General features: G+C 37.5%; 1 protein-coding gene across 1 annotated transcript in view; it reads left to right on the top strand.

The window, feature by feature from the left end:
• Window positions 1-23,075, top strand: part of LOC118842519 (disintegrin and metalloproteinase domain-containing protein 32-like) — a 132,867-nt gene that overhangs the window by 2,968 nt on the left and 106,824 nt on the right. The window contains exons 2-6 of the mRNA XM_036749997.1: window positions 1,855-1,931; window positions 9,393-9,454; window positions 16,747-16,825; window positions 20,672-20,748; window positions 21,675-21,852. Of these exons, the coding sequence (XP_036605892.1) occupies window positions 1,855-1,931; window positions 9,393-9,454; window positions 16,747-16,825; window positions 20,672-20,748; window positions 21,675-21,852 (473 nt within the window). The remainder of the gene's footprint in view (window positions 1-1,854; window positions 1,932-9,392; window positions 9,455-16,746; window positions 16,826-20,671; window positions 20,749-21,674; window positions 21,853-23,075) is intronic.

Below are 23,075 nucleotides of genomic sequence, written 5' to 3'. Positions count from 1 at the left end.
TTTGCCGGGCTTCGAGAGCCCTGGGTGGTAGAGCCCAAAGATCCACTTCCTTAGTGCTTGAAAGACCTCCCAGCTAAGAGAAGGGAAAAAGATAGGTTTAGATTTGGATTTAGAGGGGGTCCAAATCAAAGACTCTGCTCCATGTGGAATGGTGGGGAAGTCAGAGTCAGATAGTCTGCCCACCCAGGGATGCCAAAAATTGTTGCAGCTTCATGGTGTGTTGTGAGGTCGTCTCAATTCAGAGTCATACCACCTCTAATCCAAGTATGGGCATTTATTGAGGATTGATGCCCCTCAGAAGTGGCCTAGGTTCCAAGAGGAACCAGCAGCTTAGTAAGATAACACAGGCAAATTTATAGTGTAATGATGTTGATTATATAATAGAAATTATGAATATTAAAAAGGTGGGGGGGTTGTTAAGGGATTATCTAATGGGGAGGGATCCCTTCTGTGGTTTGGTGGTCAAACATCTTGGTCATGTTGCTTTCTGACTGGCTGTCTATTATGGTCCTGTCTGGACAAGATGGATGATTAGGTATTGTGGTCCTGTCTTGGGCTAAATGGATGAGGTGATTATGGTTGAATACAGGGACACGCCTGTTCAAATATGTGAATTGGATCTGGGTCAGTGGCTAGCTAGGGGCAGTGACTATATTGAGTTTGGGAACTTATGATGTGGTTAAAGTCAGATTGTATGGTCAAATCAGGAAATGCTCAATGAGGCCTATAAAGAAGTTAGAATATTGGGGTTATGGGCAGCTTTATTAGGGTCATTCTTGACTTTTCCCTCATCATTCCACATCTAATCCATTACCAATTTCTATCAACTCAACCACTACAAAATCTCTTGAATCGGTCACCTTTTCTCTAATCAACTAATCATTACCCTAGTTTGATAACTCATCATTTGTTGCTAGGATTATTGTAATATCCCATCTCCAGCCTCAGACGATTTGTTCAACCTATTTCTCACACCTAGAATGTACTTCTCCCTCATCTCTGTCTTTTCCTTATCGTTCTCCTAACCATTAGTGCTTCCTATCTTCTCCGGTTACCTTGTATTCTAATCTGTGTACATGCTGTATCCTACCATTCGAATATAAACTCCTTGAAGGTAGGGAATGTTTTATTTTAGTTGTATACCCATTATACAGGTGCCTGGTACAATGCTTTGTATATATTAGGTGCTTCTTGTTTAATTTTAGTTAGGGCACACAAAGTTGTGAGGTTAAGGAAAAAGAAGCTGGAGAGGAGGGCAGAGTTGGGTAAAATAAGGGGAAACTGAGGGAAATATCAGACAAATGGGAAATGACATTCACCATTGATGGAGTCATAAGGCAGTGTCTGCTATCTCACTGCTGTAGCCATGGAAGTGGAAAATAGAAAGGAGACTTTTTCAACTCTACTTTTTAATTTGTATGTAGCTCCAATATCTGTATAGTAGCAGGTGGTGAAGATGCATAGGTATAAGAAAGATGCAAGAAAAAATTAGTGGTAAGTGGGAATGAAGGTAGAAAAAGGACCCCTGCTTGTATCCTGGGTGAAAAACATTTTCAGACAGTTGTAAAGAAGTGGAAGATTACAGACCTGGAGAGAGTAGTGGGAAGTAATGAGTCAAATAAAGGAAAATTTTAAGAATTATGAGAATCTTGCTGGCACAAATTTTGGTCATAAAAGGTCTAATTTCAGAGATAAATGGGAGTGATATATAGAAAAGGATAAATTGGTCGTACTACTAAGGAAACTTAGAAATGAAAAATACTTTGGAACTTTATAGAGGGGAGCCAGAGAACTGGTAGGTCCTGAACGGAGATTATTTTAGAAGGTAATAGAAAACTTTTTTGCTTTCTCCAGATTTTCAACAGTCTTTCGTAGAGATCACAGTTCCAGAGGAGATCCTATCAAATTCAAGTGATTCAGACTCAGAATATGTAAGGAGCAGAATTACTTAGAATTCTAAGTATGATATTAATTCTTATCTTTTTAATTGCACCAAGAAACCTAGCAACACTCCAATAAGTAAGGCTATCAACATATATGACTACCTAAAAGGAACATAAATTTAGCTATTAGCTTCATTGTGGGATGATGAGAGTAAGTAAATTGTGGGTTTTAAAGTCATTTAGATAAGGTTTCTTTATTGCAAGTGAAGGGAGAACTGAGTTATTACATATTACATATCTTTGGTTTTTTTTTGGGCAGGGCACTTGGGGTTAAGTAACTTGCCCAAGGTCACACAGCTAGTACATGTGTCAAATGTCTGAGGCTGGATTTGAACTCAGGTCTTCCTGACTCCAGGGCCGGTGCTCTACTCACTATGCCACCTAGTTGCCCCACATATTGTATATCTTACTTTCTCCCCAAAAAAGACTAAAACTTTTCACTAGAAAATACAGTTGAGGGGGAAAACGTTTTAGCTTGATTCTATACATAAAATTATCTTAACTCTATATGTTACTTTTTTATATGACTTTAAAAGTATTATAGTAATAATATGCTAAAATAGTGTTCTGAAACAGTTAATTTATCTTCATAAATTCCTTACTACTGTGGCATGGTTTTTATCATGTAATGTATTTCCTGGGAAAGATGTAGAAAAATAACTGTATGGCAATTATACTCTTTTATACTAAAAATACTCTGGTGCCCAATTGTAGGTCTGAGTCTGGTCCATATGGCAGACATTGGCTTTCTTGCCATTCCTCTAACCCAATACTCCCATCTCTTGACTTCAGGCATTCTTCCTTTGGGCCCCTCCCCATCACCCCATGCTGCATACTCTCTCCTCATCTCTGCCCCCAGCTTCTTTGATTTCCTTCTAGTCTTAGTTACAGTCCCTCTTTCTACAAGAAGCCTTAGTCCTCACTAATTTTAGTGCCTTCTCTAGGGTTAATTATCTCCAACTTATCCTGTCTCTGGCCTCTTTGTAGATAGCTGTTTGCATATTGTCTCCTCCATTAGACTGTGAACTGCTTGAGGAGAAAGGAGTATTTAAAAAATTAGATTATTTTTAAAATTATTTTTGCCTTTCTTTGTATCTCCAGCACAGCACAGTGCTTGGCACATAATAGGTGCTTGATAAATGTTTGCTAACTTGACTCAACTGCTCTCCATGGACTAGCTAATTATGGAGTGGCTTATTCTTACTTAGTTGGCCACTAGGTGATAATTTATTTGACTGTTGTGACCTATGCAATAAATAAAAATATATAATGGCTCTCAAAACCTGTGCCATAAAAATACATCTGGCTTCCTTCCACTTCCATAAAAATAGAAAATGTTCTCCTTTTGTACGTGCCGTGATGGTGGCAGAAGAAAGGTAGAGGGTGATAAGAATCTCAGAGTTTTATAGATTATCCATGGACATTAACTTTTTTTTTTTGTAGGGCAATGGGGGTTAAGTGACTTGCCCCTGGGTCACACAGATAGTGAGAGTCCAGTGTCTGATGCCACATTTGAATTCAGGTCCTCCTGACTCCAGGGCTGGTGCTCTATCCACTGTGCCACATAGTTGCCCCGACATTGACTTTTAGTGCTCTTAATGTGAAGTCTTTGTGAAATGACAACAAATTAATATAAATATAAGCATATTAATATTGGTACTTATGCTATAAATGAAATGAGAAGGCATAAATTTGCTGTTAAATGAAAGGAAAGCTCGCAGATTCTCCTTAGAGAAATGATTTGGCAGAATTGGTCATGCACCCAAAGGTATTAAGAACTATCATTTAATGAGACAGTTTATCTCCCCTTGTAGTGATCATGATAACCATAAAAAACAGAATACCATGAAGATAATTGCTGCTTATAGGACATCATCTATCACAGAGGATGGAGAAGTGTGTTAAGGGGTCCCCTGAACTTATCTTTTTGAGTTTCCATATTTTCCAGAAACACTTGACCTAGAGTATGCAGAAGTCCCTGGATGTGTTAAAGACAAAATATCTCCCCTATGCCCAGCTGGTATAATTTCTTGTTTGCACCCCAAGCTGGACTTCCATGTGTCCTTTAGAGTCAAGATAGGTGCCAGTCAGTCTGCACTAAGCTGACTGTCTTCATGGTCTAGCGGGGAAAAGAATGCTGCTTTTGCTATTGCTTTGTTCCTCCCCTTTGGGAGGGGTTTTGTCCTTTTCCCATCTTTATTGCACCTTTTCCCTTACCATGCCACTCCCCTTTAGGAGGAAATTTCTATTTCCCCTCCTTGCTTTGTTGTATTGTCATAAATATAGAAACTTCTGTATCAATTGTGAACTCTTTGCTCTGGCTTTGGGCGCCAACTCTTGTTCATTTCTCTTGTAATAAGCCTGGTTGCAACACATTGTATCATGGACTTGTGATACCTGCTTGGTTAACAAGTAGAAAAATTACCTAAAGAACCTGAAAAGATTTTCCAAAGTAAATATATACCTTAATATTTAGCAATTTCAAAGAAAGTTGGGAAATAGAGTTTAGGATTAAGGAATGAAATGAAAGAGTGTTGTGCCGAAAAAAAGCGAGCGAGACCCGGATATAAATTTAGATGTGGATTTATTGAAGCACGTGACTGTTCGGAGTAATTACTCAACTCGAACAGCCCTGAGCAAAGGAAGAGAAAAAGTATTTAAAGGGAAAGAACACAATTAGATTTCCGCGGAGATGGGGACACAAACGGGAACAAGCTGAGGCAGGATCATTTCCGTGGAGATGGGGACACAAACAGTGGGACAAGCTGAGGCAGGATCATTTCTGTGGAGATGGGGACACAAACAGTGGGGTCCATGGAGATGGGAGTACAAGCCGTAGAGTGAGCTGGGGCAAGATGGAGAAACTGAAAGGGGGGGTAGGGCGTAACAAGAGGTCATTGTAATGATTCATCAGTATGTCATTAAAACTTTTTTAAAGAAGAAAATAGGAAGATTTTGGTTGTGGCAAGCATTAAATAGGTATAGGGACTGGACCTATGATTTCACTGATATATAGAACTCCCAAATGAGGAAGCCTGCTCCACTAAATGCAGGTCAACACTGAGTAATGTCATGAAAAAAATAGAAATAACTGCCTTAAGAGACAAGAAACAACTTGTTTACCTACGTGGAAGTAATAACATTTCTTTAAGGTCCAACTTTATAAAGCCTTCCAAGATCTCAGCTTGGAGGAATCTGTCATCAATTTTTTCAGAACATTTTATACAAACCTATTCTTTATAGTTATTGTATTATGGTTATTTATTTAAAAGTCTCTTCTATTACAATCATGGATTTAGACCTGGACAGGACCTCAGAAATCAAGTCCAACCTCTTATTTTACATTTGAGGAAACTGAGGCCAAGAAAGGTTAAATAGCCTGACCAGAGTCACATAGTATAACAACAATGCTGCTTGCTGCTACCGTGGCTGTGTAAGGCCAGTAGCACCAACACACAGGAGGGCTGCTAGCACAGGTTCTTTGATCTGCTTTTCTAAGGAAAGCAGCTTTAAGGGGTTTACAATCTTACTGTAATTAAATATACATATATCATTCACCTAGTTCAGGGGAAAAAAGTCAGCACTCTGCACTTCAGAGAAAATACAAACAGAAATTACAAGCAGAGAAAAATAACACAAATCAACAGACAGGCTTCTAGCCATCTGACCATAGCAATACATGCAGTTACCAAAGAGAGAAGCACCAATATCCAGATTTTCAAAGCTGTGGGGGGCTCCTTAATGGCTACCTAGAGTCTTCACACCAACACTCTTCTAATAAGGGAGCCCCCAAAGCAAAACCTCTCTGCCCACAGTTCTGAGACATCTAGCTTAATGGCTACCCTCAGAGTATATATACCCTTTTTCAGGGCCCTAGGGCTTCATACCTCTCAAGGGCTTCACACCTCTCATGACCTAATTAGCAAAAGGGTGTGGGCCTTCCTCCAAACAAAGGCAAGACTCAATCAAAGGCACTTGATTGCCTTAGTGCTGAGAAGCACTCCAAAAGAAAAAGCAGCAGAAAGTCCCACTTTGTTTGCCCTTACACATAGCTACTGTCTTGAGGTAGAATTTGAACTCCAGAATCAAAGTCTATTACTTTATCTACTACTTCATGCTGTCTCAATTTTAGATTCCTTAGGGCCAGAGACTACTAGAAACCTTAAAGTCCTCTTAAGCTCTGAGGTCCTAGATAATAACTGCCACTAATGTCACATCCTTCCAATATTCTCCTTTCTTTTCTCTTTTTTCACTTGTGATAAAAATCACATTTGAGACCAAACTAATAAGGGAATAAAATTTGCTATTTTGAGTAGCTATTCTGTTGTCACTACTATAGTCATGTGCCTATGAAATGATTGGAATTCTTCAATAAAAATTGAGGGGCATAATCTTCCCAGTGCCTATGGAATGTTGATAGGGGCTAAACAAAATAAGACTTGGAGGTGCTGCTATGAGGTCTTGGTATAGTTGTCACATAAGGACCCTGATCCATATGCATCCATTTATTCACCATCTCCAGTATTTATAGATTGCCAGGAAGAATTTTGTGGTCTGGAAGGGATTTAATTATGTTGCTGGTGGTGTGGAGAGCTGTAACATTTAGTAGACTAGAAAGGCTATGGGCCTGACAACCACATGGGAACTCAAGTGTCCCCTCCATACCCTAGAACTATTTCATACCTTCCACTTCCAGTTTATATACAAAACTGGCCCCTATAGGAACATTATAGTAACAGGAACAAGACAGACAAGAGAGCAGAGACACTATAATTTTTTTTCATATTAGAGAAAACCTACAGCTGATGACTGAGACACTTGATTAAATAGGGAAAAGATAAATTTGATCTTAGTCTTTGTTCCCTCCCTTATCAGGTGGGTTGTCATCCCTTTTCTGAGTCCAGGTTTATCTAGGTATTTTTGGTAGCAAAAATTAGCTCATTTCATTTTCACACCAACTTTATGAGGTAGACAGAATAAGTATCATTGCTTCCATTTTGTGGATGAGATCACTAAGGCATGAAAAGATTAAGAAGAGCTGGCATTCCAACTTAGATCTTCTGATTCCAAACCCGGTGATAATGGGTATCGATTTTCTTGGAGTCTGGATGTTATGGGATAGTTCCTGAGAGAAGTCCTCAAATCTATATTCTTCCTGAGGTTAACAACCTAACCCCTGCCCTCATTCAAGTTATACTAATATTTCCTTAAAACATTCAAACTATTCATGAGACTTTATTGGCTCAGGGGACTTAAGGTTCAAGCTGTTGACATCACTTCCTAGTTACCTAAGTACAAAACAGCCATGAGGAACTGCAGGCACTGTGATGCTTGACCAACCTCAATGGGCAACTCAAGCAAGGGATCTTCAGTCAGCTCAATCGGCATGGGCTGTACTCAGTGCATAACCTGTTTAGTATATTCTTGCTATGGCTAAGTAAATCTCCTTTTGTAAACTGCTGAGTGATTTATGAGTGTTTCATGTTCTTCCTTTATTAAACCTATAGGAAACTGGCCTGAATCAGTCTTAGCTCAGAACACCTCTCTCTCTTTCTCTCTGTCTCTGTCTCTGTCTCTCTCTCTCTCTCTCTCTCTCTCTTTCTCTGTCTCTGTCTCTGTCTCTCCTTTCTTTCTTTCCCATTTCACTCTGAAGCTCATAGATTGGACCACAATAGGTCTCTGCCCAAGCTCTGCTTAATGGATATATTTTGGGCCCTCCTGGCTCAGAGTGAATGTCAATGGTGACTGTTTCTTTTTTGACTAGCAACCCTGAGAGTCTTCCCCTCCCAGTCTGACTTTTTCCCCTCTTTTTTCTAACTAAAGGAGCCACCCCTTACCTCACTTCTTAAAGAGGCCTGTTCACTGAATGGGCTTACCTCACTCAAAGCGAGAACCTGAAAAGGCCTTAGCCTGAAAGGGCCAGGGTCTCTCATTGCATCCTGGGCCATCTCCAGTTGTCCTGATGAATATCAGGCCACTGGACCCGGATGGCTCTGGAAGGGAAAGAGAGGCTGGTGACCTTGTACAGCCCTCCCTCACTCAAATCAAAGTCAACTGCAAGTCAAGTCATCATTTTCCTGATGTCTTGGTCTTCTTTGAAAATGAAAGACAAACACAACAACCTACCACTGGGGGTGGGGAATGTTTTGATCTGGGAATACATTTATAAACTATAATATATATAAACTATAAGCTAGGATATGGGAAATCCTATGAGTTTGGTAAGTCTGATTTTTAATTTATTTTAGTTTTCAACATTCATTTCCACAAGATTTTGAGTTACAAATTTTCTCCCTATCTCTACCCACTCCCCACCCCAAGATGGTATGTATTCTGATTGCCCCTTTGCCCAGTCTTCCCCCCTTTCTATCACCCCACTTCTCCCCCTACCTTATCCCCTTTCCCCTTACTTTCTTGTAGCGCAAGATAGATTTCTATATCCCATTGCCTGTATATCTTATTTCCCAGTTGCATGTAAAACCAAATTTTTTTAACATTTGTTTTTAGAACTTTGAGTTCCAAATTCTCTCCCTTCTTCCATCCCCACCCACTGTCCTTGAGAAGGCAAGCAATTCAATATAGGTTATACATGTATCGTTATGCAAAACACTTCCATAATAGTCATGTTGTGAGACTAACTATATTTCCCTCCATCTCATCCTGTCCTCCTTTATTCAGTTTTCTCCTTTGACCCTGTCCCTTTTCAAAAGTGTTTACTTTTGACTACCTCCTCCCCCAATCTGCCCTCCCTTCTATCACCACTCTTCCCTCCTACTTTCCTGTAGGGTAAAATACCCAATTGAATGTGTATGTTATTCCCTCCTTAAGCCAAATCCAATGAGAGGAAGGTTCACTCGTTCCCTTTCACCTACCCCCTCTGTTCTTCCATTATAACAGCTTTTTCTTGCTACTTTTATGTGAGATAATTTACCCCCATTTTGTCTCTCCCTTTCCCCTTCTCCCAATATATTCCTCTCTTGGTGAGTTGGTCTGAAAGAGACAGAGTCACACTGATCTAAAGCATAGAGGATTTAATGTAGTTGAATAGTGCCAGTTGCCTCAATGATGCTCTCTTATGATCCTATTTCTTTGGCTCCTGTTGTTTTTCTGGTTGTAATTGTTTTCTGTTTTTTTTTGTTTTGTTTTGTTTTTCACTCTTTGGTCTCCTACTTTTATCTGTGTCTCCTATAGATTTCCTTATTGATGATGGTGTTTATGAACTTGGCACATACTATTTAAAAGTTATGGTTAATGCCATTTTTAGAAAATTCTAAATGTAAACATTAAATGAATATTATTTTGAATTAATGAAGAAGTATTTATTAAATATTATATGCAAAGCACTGTGCTAATAAAAACAGATATTTTAAATATCTCTTGAGTAATAATAGATATAAACATTACTGTTTTATAAACTGCTATTCTGACTTCTTGTTCTGGATATTCTAGGAAGGGATTTCATATAGTATATCAATAGAAGGGAGACTGTATACTTTACACCTCAAAAAAAGGTAAATATTTATTTCCTTGGATTGATTTTAACTAATCTTAATTGCAAATAAGCCAACCCTAATTAACTGTGAAATGAGTGTGAATGAAGAATTGAGGATGACACTTAGATTGCAAGCCTGGGTAACTAGAAGGATGGTGGTGTTCTCAACAGTAATAGGGAATTTGGGGAGAAGGAAGGGTTTGGGCAGGAAGATAATGAGTTAAGTTTTAGACATGATAACTTTGAGATGTCTATAAGCATCCAGTTTGAGATGTCCAATGGGCAATTGGTTAGGTAAGCCTGGCATGCCATGAGTGCTTATTAAATGCTTATTGATTTGACTGGCAGTCAGGACTGAAGTGAGAACTGGATAAATAGATATGAGAATCATCTGCAAAGATAATTGAACCCATGGAAGCAGATGAGATCACCAAGTGAGATAGAAAAGAGAAGAGAACCCAGGACAGTCCCTTGGGAGTCATCCACAGTTAGAAAGCATGGATGAAGATACAGTAAAGAAGACTGAGAAAGGGTGGTCAAAGATGTGGGAGGAAAACCAGGAAAGGATAGTGTCATGAAAACCTAGAGAGAAGAAAGCATCCAGAAATAGAAGGTGAACAACAGTACCAAAGGCTTCAGAGAAGTCAAAAAGGAGTAGGACTGAAAAAAGGCCTCTACATCTGGCAATTAAAAAATGATAACTTTGAGAAGAACAGTTTTAGTTGAATGATGATGTTGGAATTCAAACTACAAAAGATTTAGAAGAGGGTGAAAGGAGAAGCAGAAACACTCACTCTACACTGCTTTCCCAAGGAGTTTAGCCAGAGATGACATTTAGAGGGGATAGTAGGATCACATGAGGATTTCTTGAGGATTTGGGAGATGTGAGTGTGTTTGTAGGCAGCAAGAAAGAAGCCAATAAAAATTGAAGTTTAGTGAGAATGATAGCTGGAGTAAGCTTCTGGAAAAGACAGGAAAGGATAGAATCAAACATACATGTAGAGGTGGTTGCCTTGGAAGAAAGAAGGGCTGCTTCTTTGTGTGAGACAAGTGAAGGGAGGAATCTGAGGGATGTGAGATGAGGAAGAGGTAGAAGATGGAAACCTGGGCAAATGGCCTCAATTTTCTCAGTGAAGCATGAGGCAAGGTCTTCAACTAAGAAGATGGGAGTAGGGGATACCATGGGAATTCTAAACAAGGAAGAAGAGGTTTAGAATAGCCACTACAATGCGTGGAATAGTGGATGAATTACAGAGGTATAAAAGGATCGCTTTGCTGCAGTGAGAGCCCAATTGAGATTATGTAACATATTTATAAGTGGACCCAGTTATCACAGTTTCATATTTTCTCCAGCTCCATTCATCAACAAATAGGAGTGAGGACAACAGATGGTGTGTGTGTGTGTGTGTGTGTGTGTGTGTGTGAGAGAGAGAGAGAGAGAGAGAGAGAGAGAGAGAAAGAGAGACAGAGAGAGAGAGACAGAGACAGAGAAAAGCCAGGGGGTCACCTCCATGCTACAATAAGACATTAGTGTAGGACTTCATAGACATTTTCTCAATGGAGGGCAGTGAACCATAACACTTGGAACCTAATGTTACAGTCCCAAATGTATTTATAGAGGAGGTAGAAATGACACTTAAGAGACCAAAGACAGGAAAAGCAGGCAGATTGGACCAAGTATATGTAGAGGAGATCTCTGCTAAAGGCCATACAGTTGTGAGGGCATTAAGGAATCAATAAACCGAATATCCGAAAGAGGGGACGATATTAAAAGATATCAAATAAATTTTCTATCATATTAGTAATACAAAAAAGGCAGCCAAAAGAAGTACTAAACTGTACGCCTTGTGCCCCATCTATACAGAATCCTTATCAGAATCATTTATACAGGGCAGAGTCAAGATGGCAGAGGAAAGTCAAGGACTTGCCTTACTTCACCCAAATCTCTTACCCAACAACTTTAAATAACATCTCAAAACAAATATTGGAGTAGCAGAACCCACAAAAGGACAGGGTGAAACAATTTTCTAACCCAAGACAGCTTAGAAGGTTGGCCAGAAAGGTCTATCACATTGGTGTGAGAGTAGAGCACAGGTGGTGCCCAAGCAAACCAGGAGCAGGCACCGGGAGCAACTGAATCAGCAGTGGCAGTGGTAGTGGCTGCTTCTGGAACTCTCAGCCCACAGGCAGCAAGGAAGTTGTGCAACTGTTAAAAAGGTGATTATAGGGGTCTCTTTGCTGGCAGTGGGCACAGGACTCTCTTGCATTGCCCTCACTTGGATCCAGGTTGTAGTTATAGGATAAGAAGCTGCACTAGCACACAAGCTTGAGGCATCAGGGGACTGGACACCTTGGTCACAGTTCTAGGGCAGAAAAGAGTACTTGCGTCCCTCACATACCAAAGCACAAACCACGTAAACACACCGCTCTTAGCTCATACCACCTTGGAAGAACTGAAAGCTTACAGACCCTCAGAACTAACTCTGAAAATGGCTGCACAAAAATCCTAAAGCTTACAACAGTGCCTTCCCCACTCTGGGACTAAAGCCCAACTTTAATATAAAGTTAAAAGTAAAAAGTAGGCTGGAAAAATGAGCAAATGACAAGAAAGATCCTAATTGTAGAAAGTTACAGGGACAGGGAAGATCAAAACACAAATGCAGAAGAAGATAAAGTCAAATTTGCTATGTCCAAAGACTCAAGGAAAAAATGTGAATTGGTCTCAGGCCATGGAAGAGCTCAAAAAGCATTTTAAAAATTAAATAAGAGAGGTAGAGGAAAAATTGGGGAAAAAATGAAGGTGATGCAAGAAAATCATGAAAAAAGAGTCAACAGCTTGGTAAAGGAGGCACAAAAAATACTGAGGAAAATAACACCTTTAAAAAGAGACTAGGCCAAATGGTAAAAGAGGTACAAAAAAACCAATGAGAAGAAGAATAATTTGAAAAGCGGAATTGGCGAAATGTAAAAAGGCACAAAAATTCCCTGAAGAAAAGAACTCTAAAAAGTAGAATTGGTCAGATGGAAAAGGAGGTACAAAATCTCAATGAAGAAAATAATTTGAAATATCTCATTGGAAAAATACTGACTTGGAAGGTAGAGGTGAGATAATTTAAGAGTTATTGGACTACCTGAGAATGATGATCAAAAAAAAGAGCTTAGCCATCATCTTTCACGAAATTATCAAGAAAAACTGTCCTGATATTCTAGAATCAGAGGGTAAAATGGAAATAGAAATAATCCACTAATCACCTCTTGAAAGAGATCCCCAAATGAAAACTCCCAGTAATATTGTAGCCAAATTCTAAAACTCCCTGGTCAAGGAGAAAACATTTCAAGCAGCCAGAAAGAAACAATTCAAATATCATGGAGCCATAGTCAGGATAACACAACATTTAGCAGTTGCTACATGAAAGGATCAAAGGGCTTGGTATATGCTATTCCAGAGGGCAAAAGAGCTTGGATTACACCAAGAATCATCTACCCAGCAAAACTGAGTATAATCCTTCAGAGGAAGAAATAAACATTCAATGAAATAGAAGACATAAAAGCATTGTTGATGAAAAGATTAGAGCTGAGTAGGAAATATGACTTTCAAGTACAAGACTCAAGAGAAGCATAAAAAGGTAAACAGGAAAGAGAAATCATAAGGGACTCAATAAGGTTAAACTGTTTACATTCTTACATGGGAAGATGATACTTATAACTCATAAGAACTTTCTTATTATTAGGGCAGTTAGGAATATACATAGAGGGCATGGATGTAGTTGAATATGGTGGGATAATATTAAAAAAATAAAAGCAAGGGATGAGAAAGAGGAATGCAGTGGGGGAAGAAGAAAGGTAGAATGGAATAAATTATCTCATATAACAGGTGAAAAAGGGCTTCTACCATGGAGAGGAAGATGGAGGAGGGGTGTGTGTGTGTATGTGTGTGTGTGTGTGTGTGTGTGTGTGTGTGTGTGTGCGTGTGAAATGCTTGAATCTTACTCTCATCAGAATTGACTCAAAGAGGGAGTAATATACACACTTTGTTGTGTTTAGAAATCTGTCTTACCTTACAGGAAAGTAGATGGGGAAGAGAATAAAAGAAGGGGGGGTGTTGCTAGATTGGGGGAGGTGGTAATCAGAAACAAAACACTTGATGGACAGGGTGAAATGAGAGACAGAGTAGAATAAAAGGGGAAAACAGGATGGAGGGAAATAGCAATTTTAGTTAGCAATCAACTGAAAAAATTTTTACAGCAAGTTTCTCTGATAAAGGCTGTATTTCTCAGATATATAAAGAATTGATTCCAATTTATAAAAATAAGAGGCATTCCCCACTTGATAAATGGTCAAAGGATATGAACAGGCATTCAAATGAAGTAATCAAAACTAACTATAACCATATGAAAAAATACTCTAAATCAGTATTGATTAGAGAAATGCAAATTAAAATGATTCTGAGGTATTGTCACACCTATCAGATTGGCTAACATGATAGAAAAGGAAAGTAACAAATATTGGAGGGGATTCGGGAAAATTGTGACACTAATGCATTGTCGATGGAGTTGTGAATTGATCCAACTATTCTATAAAGCAATTAGGAACTATGCCTATAGGGCTATAAAACCATGCATATCTCTGACCCAGTAACACCACTACTAGATCTGTATCCCAGAGAGATAAAAAACAAAAAAGAAAAGAACCTATATGTAAAAAAATAGTTAAAGCAGCTCTTTTTGTGGTGGCAAAGAATTGGAAATTGAGGGGATGCCCATCAATTGGGGAGTGTTTGAAAAAGTTGTATATGATTGTGATGGAATACAATTGTGCTATAAGAAACGATGAGCAGGATTCTCTCAGAAAAACCTAGAAAGACTTACATGAACTGATGCAAAGTGAAATGAGCAGAACCAAGAGGACACTGTATACAGTAACCCCAATATTATATAATGATCAGCTGTGAATGACTTAACTATTCTCAGCAATACAATGATGCAAAACAATTCTGAAGGACTTATGAAAAATGCCATATGTACTCAAGGAAAGAACTGATGGAGTCTGAATTTTTTTAAACTTTATTTTTGTTGTTTTTTTTTTTTGGTCTGTGTTTTCTTTCACAAAATGATGAATATCAAAATATGTTTTGCATGACTGCACATGTATAGCCTATATCAAATTACTTCCCTTCTCAATGAGGGGAAAGGTGAGGGAGTGATAGAATTTGGAGCTCAAAATTTAAAAAAAAAATGAATGTCAAAAATGGTTTTTACACGCAATTGAGGAAAAATGGCATACTAAAATAATACTAATAAAAAAGAATCCTCTATACATATGAATTAAGGGTCTTATTCATGGTGGGCTTTGACAGAGAACAAGAAAGCTCTTTCTAGAAGTCTTCAACAACAGACCGGCTATTGAGCATTTCAAAATTAACTGAATTGAAGACTGAAACAGGATCAAATTTAGCTGACTGAATATAAGACCCCACTGTGCCTCTTGCTTGTTGATCATATGCAAAAAAAAAAGAATTGATTCAGTAGAACAAAATGCCACCTTGCCGGTGCCTTTACAACAAGGTACCTCCCATCCATCCATACATATAAAGGAATTTATGACAGAAAAAGAAGATGGGCTGTTCATATAGCCAGAGAGGGATGATGAGTGGACAGTCAGAGCACTTCATTGGTAGGTATCCTTGAGATTTTAAGAGTAATTGAATTAGTCCTCTGGAATTTGGGTGGATCCTCAGTGGTGAACTTTAGAGAGGATACAGATAAAGGCAGGCTAGGGAGGCATGGATGATTTGCATACTACATCCTTGGAGGAACTCCCAAATCAGTGATTTCATGGACTCATTGGAGTACTTGAGCATTATGTTAATGGTGGGAACAGGGTAAACTAGGCTGGAGGTCCTGAAATCATTTTAGTAGTGATGGGCTGATTAAATTGGCCTACAGTTATTGTTTGTATTTCTTCGTGGTGTTTTTCTTCTTGTCATTGATGAGTTTTCTAAGTTGGGAGCTCCAAATATCACAGAATATGGGGAGTGTGAGAAACTATTCCCAGGAATCATTTCACCCTGCTATTTTCCTAGGATTCCCTTTGTATTAATCTTTTCCAGAAGAATTAGTTTACTTAAAAAAAATCAGCCCTATTTCATAACTACAGGGAGCTCCTAGTTTGGAACTTCCCCTATCAGTGATGATTGGTAGTCTTAGAGAGTTCCCTGGGGCCCTGAAAATTTAAGTCACTTGCCCAGCATCACATAACTGGGACTTGAACACCCAGAAATCCTCCTACCTTTGAGGCCAGCCCTTTTACCTATGGAATTCTCAATTCTTTTTTCATTAATTACAGAAATGAGGAATAAGGACATCTAGTGGCTTGTGATGTATAGAGACTTAAGGCATAAGTCAATTCCTAATTGATGTATTTTACCACCAGCTGCTCTCCTTGGTTTGTTCTACTCTTCCCCTGCCCCTCCTCCCCTCCCTCTAGGATAAGCTCATCACCAGAAAACTCATAAGTATGGAATTTGCTTCAGTTTTGGTACTCACATCTCATCAGTACCCTCAATTGTTTCGCTGGTTAGAGGGCTGGAGGGCAGAGCAAAAAACTCTTCCCATAGCCTCCTGTTATAGAGGGTTTAAAAGCCCATCCATCTTTTCATTTGCCAACAGCTATTCTGCTTGGTTTCAACTCCACCATCCTTCTACCTCTGGGCTAGGTACCCTTGGTGAGCCTCCCTCCTCCCTCCTTTTAGCTTCCTTTTGTGTATTATCTTCTCCCATTAGATTATAAGCTCCTTGAGGGTAGGGGTTTTCTTATTTATATCTCCAGTGCTTAGCACAGTGCCTGGTACATAGTAGGTGTTTAATAAATATTTATTTATCATATTGGATAGAAGCATCCTAGAGATAAACAGGTTCAGGTATTCATCAATGAAGTTAAAATTAAAATTGAATTAATTGTGGAGACTAGGCATTCAAACATAACTCCACTTAGGACAAGTATTTTATTCTATTACTTGGGATAAGTATTCCTTCATAAGAAGGGAAACTGGATTGGAGGGGCAACATGGATGAAATAGTGAATTGGGAATAGTAAGAGATGGGGGACTTCGGGATGGCCAGAGTGATAACATGGAATCTGTCTAGGAGAGCCTGAATGGAGAGAGGAATGTGTGCCAATGTCTTGGGCAATGCTATTTGATAATGCGGTTTGTGTAGATAGCAGAAACCTTCTTTTCTAACTTAACATAATAAAAAAATGAACAGTGCAGCTTTTACAAGATTCTCTTGTTTTTGTTTTCCTCACATCCAGATTGTTTTTACCAGATGATTTTGTTGTCTATATGTACAGTCGGGAAGGTGCTTTGTATTCTAGTTCCAAAAGTACTATGGTAAGATTCATGTTTTATGTCTTAGAGATTTTCCTTTCTTTTTATTTTATTACTTAGCATGGGTATTTTTCTAAGAAGAGGCAGTGTGATGTACTGAATAGAGGGCCAGACTTGAAATCAGGAAAACTTTGCTTCATCCAGTCTTTGATATTACTGTCTAGGTGATCAAGGGTGAGTCATTTTATCTCATTGGGTCTTAGTTCAGTTTTCTTCTCCTGTAATATGAGGAAATCAGACTAGATGACCTCTAAATAAGAGGTTGGACTGTATTAGTGATGTCAAAACCAAATAGAAACAGACTAAACAATATAAGAGGAATCTTGTAGGCTGCATATTGATTTATAAAACCATGTGTTAATATTACCTATGTTCTATTGCATTTTTATCTGTTAAATTTTCCCAATAGTATTTTATTTTACTTTAATTGGACTGAAGAGTACTGTAGGCTGAGTATTTGAAAACACTGGGCTAGATGACCTCTAAGGTCCTTTCCACTTTGTTATATGCTCCCATGTTCTCAGGGCCCTGTGAATGTAAATCACAGATGAATTGCTACTCTGTACTGGTGGAGGCAGGTCCCCAAACGGATAAGATAACAGGTCTTGAACAAAACCAAAAACAACACTTTTACCAAGGGCCTCAGCATTCATTATAGCATAGAGAAATCTGGGCATACCCATAAATGAGATGATGACAGGAAAGCTGTAAGGAGCCAAGAGGAAGAACATTGCTAGCTCTATGCTAGTGCTTATTTTCTCTTATTTTCTCATTCTTTTCTTCCCAGCTTCCAATCAAAATTCATTTGCTAAGCTGATCCCTACTATATATATTGCTTAAAATAACTGACACTAAGGTATGAATTACCAATGAAATTAAATTTCCCAAGTAGTAGTTGTATTATAAAACATTAATTAAAATGAATCTAATTGGTAGAATGTATGGATGACGTTTTGAAAAAAGATCTTCTCATATGCTTGCTCAATTCTAAGTGATGCTCCTTATCCCTAAATTAATCTTGTCAGAGGAATGTATGATTCTATAGATGGTCAGTATTATTTAATAACTTAGTCACATGTATACTTGACTTTCTTCTGCCTCTTTACTTTTGTTAGCACCTCTGTACCTGTTAGGCCTTATAGAACAATAGATAGGAGAGAAAATATGAATGAGCACAATGAACATTCAAAACAAGGGAGAATTTATGGAAACTCCTTTATTACCTATAGGTACATTATCTGAGTTTCAAGAAAATGAATCCTACCAGTTTTTACAAAAAATGCAAAATTACATTACTTGCTTTAGGGACAACACCCTAAATTTCAAACATAAGGATAGTTTAATAGCAGAGACTTTGGCATGTAACATGGGGTGTGATGTATATCACTTTCAAGAGAAGAAATAAATCTTTTTTCTTCTTTAGGAAACAAAATAGGCATCTGATAATGAAAACTCTCCTATTTCAAGTTTTAATTCAACTAATATTTATTATCTACTGACTGCTAGACATGTAAACATGAAAAGAATACAAGATAGAAATAAAGTATGATTCAGACCTCATCTTCAAGGAGGAGTTTTTACTAGGTTAGAATTGAAATTCTTATAAATAACAAATGGTGGCAGTGTTTTCTTATGTTTCAAATTTATAGGGTCAGATTGTTCAGATTATTCACAGAATTACAGAATGGATAAATTTGCTAGATCTTTTTTCTCAGTAACTCATTGAAGAAAATGACACATTTTCTCAATTATCAGCATGTGTCATATTTAGCCTTGAACTCCTAAATGGTCCATTTTTGCAAAAGCATGTTTCTTTTTAAAAGTTTGTTTCATTTAATCTGTTCCTAGAGATGAAATTTTGAAAACTTAGGATAGCATTTTTTTCATTTTGCCTTATTTCTATAATTCTAAAGTTTAAGGGAGATTTCTTATCATTACCTGGCTATAGAAATTAAGATATGAATTCAAGCTTATTTAAGGGTCCATCAGAAATTTGTTTGGAATTCACAATTGATTGACTAAAACAATAAAGAAGGGTCAGAGAGCAACTATGAAAGGGTTTATTTTACTTAGAAGTTATTTGATTGCTTTCCCACTATTCCAGAAGTTTCACATGTTTTGCATGTAGCCTGGAGGAGTGAGTCTTTTTCCTAGTATTCCACAAATTGAGGAATTTATAACTATATTATGGGTAATAACCATAATTGTAAAATATAATATTTATGTGCCCCTTAGGAGGCAACAATTTTATAGCTGGTTTCTACTGATTATAAATATACATAGGAATATAACATTTATGCAGAAATTAACCCTTAGGCAAGATTTCTGAACCCTAGGATCTACCAGTTGGTTTCCAAACTTGATCCTGGTATATCTCCAAGAGATTTATCCATCCTATATTCTCTTTTTTTGTGGATTGTAGGATTCTCAGAAGGGAAGTCCCATTTCCTTGACTTACTCCATGTTTTTACTACTAGGATCATTCCCCCCTACCCACTCAGTTATTTCATGGTTTATTGGAAACAGGACTGGACCCTATATTAAGAATTTTAAAGTTAGATAAAACCTGGGTTTGAGTCCTGACTTTACAATTTACCAGCTATGTGACCTCATAAGCAAATTGCATAACCTCTGAACTTTAGTTTCTTTGTAATAATATGGGACTATTTATATCACCTGTTTCACAGTTGTTCATGAAATCACAAAATCCCAGGAAGGTAATTTATATAGGGTCACAGACGTAGAGCTAGAAGGGATCTTAGAGGTCATGTAGTCTAATTTCCTCATTTTACCAGTGAAGAAAGTGCTGGGACTTTGCCTAAGGTCACACAGGAAGTAATAGTTAGAGCATTTGAACTCAGACCCCCTAACTTAAAGACCAGTGCTTTTTCTGCTCTATCATACTGCCTCATTTTTTTTAGCCTTAAAAAAAAGATGTGGGGACCTGGCTGCAATTTTCGAATATTATAAGAGTTGTCATGTAGAAGGATTAGAATTGTTCTACTGGTTCCCTCTAAAGAGGATGAAGACTAGTGGTTAGAAGTTATAGGGAAAGAGATTTTGGTTCAATATAAAGGAAGATTTTCAAACAGTTTTTAAAAAATGCTAGATACTTCCCTAGCACTGGAAATCTTGAAGCAGAAATAGGAGGATTACTTAGGAATGATGCCTTTAGGTTGGAGTGGGACAAATCTGATGACATATGATCATTCAATCCATACTACTGTAACTCTGTGATAGAAGTAATATAATTATGCCCCCATTTTATAGTAAAGAAAATTTAAGCTTATAGATTGTGACTTGCCTCAGGTCAGATAGACAATAAGTTTCAGAGTTGAGACGAAGTTACTTCTTTGAATTCCAAGTCCAGCACTCTTTCCACAATACTACTGTGTTCCTAATCTGAGCAAATACTTTCAGTCACTTTTTTCCAGTTCCACCATGGAGGTGAAATAGGTTGAAACTGAAAAGCCATGTTTATGTGTTAACCTTGCCATGCTGGATTTTGTGTGTAAGACAAGCAGCTTTAAATTATCTATGTATAAAGTATGCTAAAATTCATTGCATGTTAGTGCAATAGAATTTGTTCACTGAAGATTGTGATATGGCTGACTCATTCTGGAGATAGGAAATGGAATATGAATCCCAAGGCCATTTAAAAGAGAATTGTTCTTAATCTCTAAGGGGATAGTACTAATGGCCCATGTAAAACTGTGGGAAATTCTTTGGTTTTAGGGGACCATAGCTAGGTTAAAATATAAAAGCAATTGTAAAAGGCCCTAAGAGAGTATGAAAGAGTTAGATAGAACTGGTTCCCAAATAACCTATTTGTTCTTTTTTTCTCCCCAGAAATATTGCAACTACCAAGGACACATTGCAGGTTTGCCAAATTCAGTTGTCACACTCCACGCCTGTTCTGGACTCAGGTTCTTTTTTTTTTTACATATGGTTGATTACAAAAACTAGATTTATACTATTTGATCATAATGAATTTGCCATGTTTAAAGTAGATACATGTGCAGAAATATGGTAGTGGTTGCAGAATGAAAACCCGAGTGAGATTTTCTCATCTATCTTCAGATTGATTGTGAACACATCTATCTGAGGAATATCTGAACTTTATCAGACTTCCAAAGGCCATTCACCTATTCCCTTCATGCTCCTTTTTTGTAGTCTTAGAGAAATGGGAAACTGATTTTATGAAAAACTATGTTTCAATTACTCCTTTAGCATAATTTCTCTGCTCTCCTAAGGCAGATGAGGCCAAGGTAGGTATACTGTCTCTTGTGGAGTTCTCTGCACATTCTGGTCCTAGCTTTAGAGGGTTATAGTTTTCCCTGTAGTCTAGAGAAGAGGAGAGCTATCTGTACCAGAGGCAGAATTGGTATATATTTTGAACTATCAAGTTTCTTCTTCCCCAATATGCAGCACCACATATTCCTTCGGATCTCTTTAAGAGATCATAGTTCTAGGGCTGGACAGGACCTCAGTGGGTATCTAATTCAATCACTTTAGTTGAAAAATGAGTAAACTCATCTCTAAGGATGGTTAAGTGACTTGCTAGTGTCTTCTCTATCTTGTATTTAACTACTTCATATTTTTTTTGTATTTGTCCTTTTTATATTTATTTTGCATATACTTATATATGTTCTTGTTGTCGCCCCTGTTAGAATGGAATCCCTACTCCTTTTGAGTAGGATTTTTTCATTCATTGTGTTGGTATCCTCTTAACATATGACTCAGTACAAGATAGACATAATACACATTTGCTGAATTCTTGTCATCTGAGAATCAGAATTGTATAATATATATTTGATTTTCCTGTTTTTAAACTTCATGGTTTTTTCTGCAGAGGATTACTGCAGTTTGAAAATGTTACTTATGGAATTGAGCCCCTTGGGTCTTCAGGTGGATTTCAGCATCTTATTTATCGATTAAGAAGTGAAAACACAAATCTTGCTGTTTTAGCAGAAAATAATACACAAGTGGAATCAGAAGACCCAGAATATAAAGTTGATTCCAGTGTTGAAGTGAGTTCTGCAAATTTTACCATTACTTCCAAAGGTTTTATTACTCATTTACTTAAAATGATTATTAAACTTAACTAGGGTATTGTGTCATCGCTTTTTTGTAATCATCCTATCTTTCAGCCCTTATTCACCTTTTTGTGACCAATTTGCCTTTATACAATATTCCCCTTTATTCCCATCATTACTTCCTAAAGAAGCTTTTTTTCTTTAAGCATCTACTTTGTGGTTCTCTCAACCATATGTGCACAGAATCTAGCATTTTTGATCCTGTTTTAAATTGGCCACCTAGTATAGTGTTGTGTTCAATATGAACTTAAATACAAGTTGTCATTTTTTAAAATCACAGTACATTCTTGGGAATAGAGTTATAAAGAGGATTGTTGTAAAGATAATATCATAGGGGATTTCATCCCTAACCAAAGATTGGAGTCAAATCATTATAAATATGTCTAGCAACATATCATAAAAGCAGATTCAACAACTACAAACTTCTGGAGTCATTTAAATAGTAGCGTTGTACTCTGATTGATAAAATCAATATAAATATATTTTTAAACATTGGTCATATGAAAGCTTCAACATACTGTGCCATATTGTAGATCAGGGGTTCTTAACCTTTTTGTGTGTGTCATGGATCCCTTTGGCAGTCAGGTGAAAATAATAAACTCCTCAGAATAATGTTTTTTAAATAATTGAAGAAAATGCTAAATTTCGTTTAGAGGTTAGCGAAAATAAAGCTGTAATTTTTTTTCTATCCAAGTTTACAGACTCCCTGAAATTTTAGCCCTATACTAAGAACCCTTGTTGTTGTAGAGGGTTTAAGTTGACTCCAGGGTAAACTTGAGTCAAAATGGCATATAATACATTTTAATCCAACTCTATAGGAATCATAAATTGGATTTAAAACTAGTATGCTGGTTATCATAAGTATTTAGTTAATACTTTGCTTGCCTTCTTAACAATAGGTGGCTTTTTTTAGTGCTTTATGAAGTACCTTGTTTACATTATCTCATTTGATCCTCATAACTCTGTGAGGTAGGTGATATGGGTATGATTATTTACATTTTATAAATAAGGATTAGGGCTCAGAGAGATTGCTTATGGTCATATAATGAAAATTTGAACTCAGCCTCTGTGAACGCTAAACTCAGCACTCTTTCTACTATGTCATGCTGCCTCTCCAATTTTTAGAAGTGAAAAAGATTTTTTGGGTAGGTAAGTGG

This window comes from Trichosurus vulpecula, chromosome 3 (genome assembly GCF_011100635.1).
Source record: "Trichosurus vulpecula isolate mTriVul1 chromosome 3, mTriVul1.pri, whole genome shotgun sequence".
In the NCBI taxonomy this organism is placed as follows: Eukaryota; Metazoa; Chordata; class Mammalia; order Diprotodontia; family Phalangeridae; genus Trichosurus; species Trichosurus vulpecula.
The sequence above is the reverse complement of the archived record's forward strand: the minus strand, read 5'-3'. Positions and strand labels throughout refer to the sequence as shown.